At 43.9% G+C, this 8,461-nt stretch overlaps 1 protein-coding gene across 5 annotated transcripts in view; it reads left to right on the top strand.

Annotated features, from left to right (window-relative positions):
* Window positions 1–164: 164 nt before the first annotated feature.
* LOC102372328 (transmembrane protein 45B-like) overlaps window positions 165–8,461 on the top strand; it is a 10,759-nt gene continuing 2,462 nt past the window's right edge. Inside the window, exons 1-5 of one of the 5 annotated variants that reach the window (XM_014523943.2) lie at window positions 796–864; window positions 1,075–1,123; window positions 6,215–6,419; window positions 6,843–7,052; window positions 7,668–7,849. In XM_014523943.2, the coding sequence (XP_014379429.1) occupies window positions 6,236–6,419; window positions 6,843–7,052; window positions 7,668–7,849 (576 nt within the window). In that variant the 5' untranslated portion in view covers window positions 796–864; window positions 1,075–1,123; window positions 6,215–6,235. Of the gene's footprint in view, window positions 193–739; window positions 865–929; window positions 1,124–2,992; window positions 3,011–6,214; window positions 6,420–6,842; window positions 7,053–7,667; window positions 7,850–8,461 lie in introns of those variants that run through there. The other 4 variants (XM_006032141.1, XM_006032142.3, XM_025213806.1 and 1 more) reach the window with 4 other exon arrangements.

Below are 8,461 nucleotides of genomic sequence, written 5' to 3'. Positions count from 1 at the left end.
CTTTCCCTGTCAAGGGCCCAGCTTCATAATCAGCTTAACTTGTCCCACCTGTGAGAGAAGCTCAGCACTAAGCTGCCTTTTGAGGGAAAAGGGATTGCATAAGATAGTTATTTGATGGTTTTTAAATGGCTGGGAGCTCTAGAACTGAAAGATGCTCCGGAAGTGAGGGCATGCATAAAAGAGGAAATGAGGGTTAGTGTGCTTGCTGGTGGGAACTATATGTAGTATTTCTTCTTTGGCATTACCTAGTGGAGGGTGTTGGAAGGAGGTACTACCTGCATTGCCATGTGTTTCAGGTCTTGTTGTGGAGAAGCATCTGTAGGAAAACTGGTACCCTGAACCCCCTCAGCCAAATAGTGGTCCTGGAGGGGAATATTTTCCCAGTGTAGAAGAAAGCTCTGACTCATGGCTTGTCCTGTACCCGAATCTCTAAGTTGTGGGATGCTTGCTCTGGAGAAGCCAGCAGGCTAAGCCTTTGTTTCTTTCTGGTTTCTAGTTGGAAGTGTCCCTGGCTTCCCTTGCTTTATTGTACCAGGCTGGATTTCTCTTGAGCTTACTGTCCAAACATGGTAAACTGAGCAAAAAGGCAGGGAGAAGTGGCTCTCTTGACTTAGTGGTGAAATTCTAGGAGAATGCACATGTTCCCTGGCAAATGGAAGGTGTTGGTAATTGTGAAACCTTGTTGACTCAGACATCTCTGACCTGGAGGATGCTCCCGTATAAACATCCGCCCTGAGAGACACCTCCCTGCTCTACTCTTGCCTTTATCTGGGACTTCTATTTAATCTGTTCCAACTACTCCCATCTGGAGTGCAAGATAGACACTTCTGCTGCAAGAAGGAAGTAGGTGTCCAAATAGTGCAGGTAAAATCCCTCTCTCTATTTTTTTTCCCCTGCAAAAGGGGGCTCTTGAATGATGTGGGTGAACCTGGCTGCCTCATTTTGCTAAGAGCTGGGCTCATGAATGATCAGGTAGGCTCTCTAGGCAGAAGTGGACATAAGGTTCGCTGCTGTTGGAGAGCCGTAGACTTGAGACTTTTCTCCCTGTTTGGGTTGACCCTCTCCTCATGGTAGACTTTTGAAGGCTTCCCGGGCACTGAAGGACCTTCTTCAGAGAACAGAGGTGAGACGACTTCAGGCCCTGCTCAGTGCCCTACCTTCAAAATGGATCCCCTACTGTGCCCTCCAGCCTAGCTGTCTAGATATATCAGAAAGCAGCCTGATAGCTAAGAAGCAGACGCTTTCTCCTGTGTGATTAGTAGCAAGCAGTCAGCTGAGATCTGTTTTCTGTTTTCCCTTGCTTTATTTTTTTTTATGCTGAGCAATTATCTGGAGGCAAATGGATTTTTCTTAATGTACATGCACCAGTCACCATGGCAGCTCTCAGTAAAAGTGACTAATGCAAGGACTGTGATTGGTCACCTAAAAACAGAGATTGTTGCTTTTCCCTGGCTGGCTGATGAGACTCTTTCTAAGATGGGCACAGGAGCTTGTAATGTGAAGGGTGAATGACCACAAGAATAGCACTAGTTGAAGGAATAGCAATAAAGTCTCTGTATCCTTGCTGAATGGGGGAGAAAAAGACTTGCATCTCCAGAGACTGTCCCTGTTTTGGGAGGAGGCCAAAGAGATTAACCAGTGGAGGGTCAGGCTGGTGGCACTCAAAATGTTGAGCTGGAATAGGAAAGAGAGAGCCCGGTCTCTGTTTAGTTGTCAAGAGCAATAAATACTTGGTATCGGTAGACACAAAAGCAATGCAGTGACAGGGCTGTACTAGAGAGCAAGCATCAGGCTATGCCTCCTTGCTGGCTTGGAAAAATCAAAGCATAGTTGAGTTGATGGGAAAGAAGATCTGTAAAAGAGAGCAGAGATGAGAGCTGAATGGCCAAAAACCAGAACACAGCAGTCAATGAAACACTCTTAAGGAGATAAGGCAGGTACCTTTTATAAGATGATTAGGCCAAAGCGCTGCAGCCTGGCAGCAGCAGAGAGAAAGGCATCTCTGGTAATAGCTTCTGACTGTAACCATATTTGCAGTCTACTAAAATAAGAACTAGCTCGCTGCATAGTTAAATCTGAACACTTTGCAACTGATGGCTTGTTTTTGGATTTCAGAGGACTTAGAATTTACTTCATCACTTTTCATATGGCTTTCTCAGCTGGTAATGCAGAGGTGGTTATAGTTTCTGTGGGCTGGTAAACAGATGTTGAGTATATTTGGTCTTGTTTGCTCTGTTTTGCATAATTTAGAAAGCAGCACTACAAATCTGTGTGACTGAGTTGCTGGTTTGAAATGTATTTAACCTCTTTCTTGGCCTCAAATGCATTGAAATTATTTGTCAAATTGTGACTTCAGATTCCACAAGAGGTTACTTTACTCTCAATGCCCAGAAACAGGCCAGCTATAGTACAGAACAAACAAAACGTGGCCCCAGAGATGAAGAGATAAAAATATAATTTGTAGTATTCGTATTTCTCCCTAAAAGATTATCTCGGTTTATGTCTCTAATCTCACATGGAGCACATTTAGCTTCTTCCTTCGTTCATAGCTATTAACTAGCTCCCTTGCCTTCTGTACACATAGGCTTGACTCTCCTACTATATCAGTGGTACAAGATTATCTGGAACTTGTATCCCAAGCAAAGGCAGATGGAGGCAACTTTGGGTTAGGAACACTTTCCCTAGAAGATGCCTCAAAGGCAATGAGCTTAAAAGCATTGGGGGGAAAAGAGGCTGATCATCAAAGGAAGCTCTGTCTTAGAGGTCAGGAGGCTTAGGGATAAAGTGAAAATTGCCTGAAGCTGATCTGAATCAGGCCTTGAAAATTCTCATAGCTAAGCCAGAAGGAGGACTTTGTGCAGGAGCTCAACCTACGGCAGGAAGAGACCAGAGACCTGCATCCCAGCGGTCTGAGAACTGGTGCACGGCATCGTAGGTTCTGTTCACGAATAAACCCACGGAATCAGAGTGGTATCTTATTGTTGGATGATGATATAGAAACTCTTTATATGTAAGAGGTGGTGGGGGAAGGGGAAGGATGATCTTAATAGCATATACAACTTGGGCAGGGTTTGAATTACACTTTGACTCTTTGGGGGAGGGGGGGTCCTGCAAAAAAAATTAAACCGGTTCATTGATTAACAAGTCCACCTACGTGAAGGAGCAATCCAGTTGGAGACACTACCCCCACAGGTTATGATTTTAAAATCTTACTGGGGGGAGGGTCTTGTCCCTTATGGGGGACTCAGCCCCCACAAGCTCCCCCTTAAGTTGCACCCTGAACTTGGGTAATACTTTTCCTCATTCACATCCTTGTCTTTAGAAGAAAAGAATGCACAAAGGCTTAACAAAGAAACCATAGTAGCCTATTATTTATCTTGGATTACTTTGTCTGGAAAATCCTCTCTTATATGGTTTTGAATAAAATATTTGCAACCCCATTGCATGGGAAATTATTAAGTGGAGATGCAGGTATTTAGATGGATGAAGAATTGACTATGGGGTGGGGGATGATGGCAATAGACGATGATGAAAAGGGAAACATCAAGCACAAGGGAGTTTACCAGTGAAGCTCCTTGTATTGAAGATGGAGCTAATTGTGTGCATGCATGTTTGTGGGTGCTATTGAAGGATTTTTTTTTTTAATTAATGATCTTGGCATAAAAAGAAGGTACAAGCTTTTGGTGTCAATGCAAAGGAGGACTGAAACATCCTACGGGAGGAAATGGATGCTCTTAATAACCAGTGTGTCCTCCTGAATTTCATTTCATTACTAATAAAGTACAAGGTGATGCATTTAGAGGCTATTTTATTCTCTGCTGATAGTAGAAATTATTAGTGGCTCTAAAATGGCTATGAATAAAGTTAGACTGGGAACTAGAAAAGGGTTTCTAACCACCAGAGCAATTGGGCTCTGGAACAGCTTTCCAACAGCAGCAGCAGGGTCGAACAACCTAACTACTGTTCTGGTGAAGCTTGGCCGGATCCATGCCTGCAGAACACGTTTTCTGTGAATTTTCAGTTTTCTCCCTCCCAGTCCATGGTCTAAATACCTGTCTAATTTGGACTGGGTGCTCTTTGAGACAAAGGCATTGTCTTCCTGTTTGTCTGCTGAGCCTTCCTCCCACTCAGGACTATCTATAAAATATTTAGTGCATGAGGTGTTTTAATAATTAGCCTCCAGTGTTGCTCATATCCTCCACATGTGAGATTTCAAATCCCTTCTGGGTGAATAGCTTAATGTTTCCTCTGTTATACCACACCCACCTATTTGAAATCTCATTTGCCAGGTGGGCTGCCTATTCAATCTTTAAGTCCTTTCAGATGCTTTACAGTCCTTGGCCAACTTAATACTTAATCAGGGTTCTTCTGTTACTTCCTGATACACAGCATGTGCCAGGACGCTGGTAAATAAATCTACAAGGTCAGCTTCTCGGATGGAATAAATTACCATAGCTCCATTTTAAGTCAGTGGAGCTGTGGTGATTTACACAAGTGAGACCAGAGAATACAATTAATGTTCTCTCCTGCCAGTAATGGAGCTAACCTCTTTTCATGATGAGGTATTCCTATATCATGCCAATGCAGACTTTTATTAGGAGTAGTGTTAGAGTGATGTTGTAGCTGTGATGGTCCAGGGATTATGCAAGAGGCAAGAATTTCTTAACGTGATATCTTTTATTGAACCGACTGCATAGCTGGAATGGTTGGTCAAGCTTTGAATGCCGGACATTCTTCATCAGGAGTTAATTTTAAAGCAAGAGCATAACTTGCTGGATATAGTTTTGTTCTTGCTTTGGAAATTTGGGTCCTAGAAGTACAAAGGATGATGGTTTTGAACTTTTACAAATGTAAGTAGAGAGGAATAGGATTGCTCGTATGAACCAGCTCTGCTTGAATAAAAAGAAGCCAGAACCATTCCATTCTTTAGGTTTTGGAAAATCCTACCTTGATTGCCAAGGCTTTGAAGCCACCCTATTCTGCCAGTTCTAGCTCACAGAGCTGCTCCATACCACACAGTACCCTAATTTTGAAATGCCTGTTTAATTACTTCCTAGAGTAGGAGGACTTGGAAAACATGCTCCAGTTATTGATCCAGGTGCTGATGTAGAGCGCACACCAGGCACTCTGAGGATACAGTCACTGACCTAAAAAAATCACCATATCAATAGGATGACAATGTGCTATCATTTAAAACACCTTTTGGGGGAAGTATTTTTGCCCTTTTATAAATGGAAGGTATTAAGGTAGGATCTGAAAGGAGGTTTGTGAGTGACAGAAGAGGAGGTATTTTCCCAGTATTATAACGATATGAAAGAATGCATAAAGGTGAATGGAAGCATGTAAAAGGGCAGATGGGAAGGTTTTGTGTAGGAAAATGGCTGCTAGGAGGGAATGAAGCCAGCCCCTGACTTAAACCACAGCATACAATTATAATAAGCATTTGAGTACCTGCTGTCCTTTTGTGCCTTCTTTGTTCTCAAGTCTTCAACATCTGAAGCTACCATGTCTGGTAATGCTTCAAACTGCATTTCCCAGGCTGTGGCCAAAAGTGCTTGTTGTAGCTCAGTCTCTTTAGTGGTGGTATCTCCATAAATGTGCCCATGTGCCCGGTATCTTCTGTGTGTGCTCTGTGATCTCTGCCCCTTTGCACCTAAGGCAGTAGGCAAAGGTTGGCTTGTTCCCTCCACTGAACGGGAGCCCCATTTGCTTATCTAGCTTACTCAGCATCCAAGTTTTAGTGAAGTCGTCTGTGTCTATTAAAGAAAGAGAATTAATGCTGACTGGCTGGGGTCACACCCTATTACATTCTCTTCAGAGGAGATAACTGTATTCCTAGAAAGTTTTCTGGGGGTTTTTTTCTTTTTCTTTCCCTCTTTACTGCAGTAATTTTGTTACATCCCTACTAAAGAAGTTGGCAACCAGATTTTTTTAAAAAGACCTCGCCAAATTGCTCTACCAGTTAACATCCCTGTCGGATCTAAGCCAGTTACTGGACAACTCTTCTCCCTCCCCACCCACCCCCAGTAGCATCATAGATGATCACCAAGGCAAGGGATATGAAAAACGTGATACTGCCAATAAATCTGTGCATTAGGATTTCACAGGAGCTGCGTGTCTTCATGCAATTGATGGCAAGCTCCACATAAAGATACAAAGCTCTTTAGTATGAATCTGCAAAAAGACTTTGAGCACTTGTTTTTTGTGTTTTCAGACCCAGTCAGTTGGTTCAACAATGTCCAGCTTCACAGGCGATGCCCTCCGGGGCAGCTGCTTCTTTCTCTTTGGATTCTGGTGGTCCGTGAAATATCCCCTGATGTATCTGAACAGGAAGCTGAATGCAGAGGGTCAGAAGAACCTCTGTTTCCAGCGTTTAGATGTCTTTGAAGGGACAGTCAAAGCTTTCTTTGCTCTAGCAGGTAAGGACTGTTTGTTATTGCTGTTTTCTCCAGTCACCCAATGGCCCAAAACAATTACCAGGATTGTGCCACAACCATTATCTCATTAGAGACCCCTCAGTGGCTTCACTTTAGCATTTATACAGCAGGCTAAACTTCCTCAAGCAACTGGCAAGCATACTTTAGCAGATAAAAACTTAGTGCTGTATTGAGTCAGACCAGCGCATCACAGGAAAGGTCCTGCAGATGCTGCAAAAAACTCCATTTGGTTTCTTCACGTCTCCAATTCTGCTTTCATATGCCCTCCTCCCTATCCTCCTTTAGGACGATGCTGCAAAAAACTCCATTTGGTTTCTTCATGTCTCCAATTCTGCTTTCATATCCCCTCCTCCCTATCCTCCTTTAGGAGTAAAATGTGTGATCTCTTTGTGTTTCTTTCTCTAGGGATCCTGGCTGAACAATTTGTCCCTGATGGTCCCCACTTGTCTCTGTACAGTGTGGAGGATCACAGCTGGGTGAAGCTTGGAAATTGGCAGTACACCACCATGTACTTCTTCTTTGGCCTCTCGGGCATCATGGAGGTTCTTTCCTACCGACTCAAACTGCCCCTTGGACTGGATCGTCTCTTGCTGTCCGTGGCTCTCTTTATTGAAGGTGAGTAAAAAAGTAATGACCGTGGCTAAAGCGTAGAACTGCCCCTTGGACTGGATCGTCTCTTGCTGTCTGTGGCTCTCTTTATTGAAGGTGAATAAAAAAGTAATGACCGTGGCTAAAGCATAGAGGTAAAAGCTGTTGGAGACCACGAACACAGCTGGACGTCTTACAAACCGCTCAAGTGGTTGGGTTACTTGCTGACTGGATGCTAAACAGCACGGGGGGCTTGTTCTGGAGCAGCAGTTGCAGGAGTTGAGCAGCCTGGCGTCCAGGTTTGGTGGATGAATCCCATCCAAAATCTCAAAGCAGAGTTCTCTGACAGCTGGACCCAGGCTCTTGAGGGGAAAATCTCAGTGACGCTGTCAGTAAATATAGCTCAAAGGCTGACCTCCTGGGAAAACCTAGCAAGCTCTGGGAGGCTTTGTGTTTGTTCTTATTGGCCATATAATGTCGTTAAGACGGAAATATCTATTTTCCTTGACTAGCTGCTAGTCGCCCCTGCATAGAACAGCAGATATGGTCCGTCCTATTCTGTTAAGCAAAGCCAGGCTCCTTTGTGAATCTTTTATCCCAATAAGGCCTCACACCAAACCATATTGGTTGTTCTGTTGGCAGGTTTCCTCTTCTGTTCTCATAACTACAATGTTGCTCTGGATCAGCACCTCCACTCCCTGCTGCTTATTGCTATATTTGGTGGAACCCTCTGTGCCTTGCTGGAAGTGTGCCTGCGGGATCACATTGTCCTGGAAATCATCAGGACCAGTCTCTTCATCCTCCAAGGAACTTGGTTCTGGCAGGTCAGTTCTTATCCAGCACTTCGAGCTGAGCTATAGCTTGGGTAAGGGCATGGAAAGGAGGAAACTGTCACTGCTTTGGCAGGGTGTAGGACCGTTCCCCCGACCCCCTTCCAACCAATGATGACCAACAGGCCCCACGGGGCAAGGTGGTAGGACCCAAAGACCGAGCAGACAATCCCTGCTTCATTCTCCCAGGTTATTTGGCAAGCACATATGGACCAAGCTTGGTCAAAAAGATTGTCTAATTATATGCTGCTCTGCAGCTGCAGTAGCATTATGGTGTACTCCCCCATGAGAAACAAGCCTGGAAAGATTGAATATTATTTGGCCTGTAAAGACATCGCTATCAAGGAATTAAACTGAATTTTTTAGACTGGCCTGAATTTTTAACAACACTTGGTGCCGCAGCTGCTATATGGGATGTGTGTAGTGTTGATAGCACCAGAACTTAATCATGAGCCAGACACCCAAAATCAGATTTATTTATTTTTTTTAGTGGCCTTTCATCTATAAAGCCTTTAAAGATTGCCCTTTTAATGTTTTTCCATAACTGTGAAACTTGCTGGCTTTGAGAAGATTGGCTTTCACTTAGTCACCTGACTGTAGGGACTG

Source organism: Alligator sinensis, unplaced genomic scaffold, assembly GCF_000455745.1.
Source record: "Alligator sinensis unplaced genomic scaffold, ASM45574v1 scaffold1153_1, whole genome shotgun sequence".
In the NCBI taxonomy this organism is placed as follows: Eukaryota; Metazoa; Chordata; order Crocodylia; family Alligatoridae; genus Alligator; species Alligator sinensis.
Note: the sequence above shows the minus strand (reverse complement) of the source record. Positions and strands in the feature narration are given on the sequence as shown.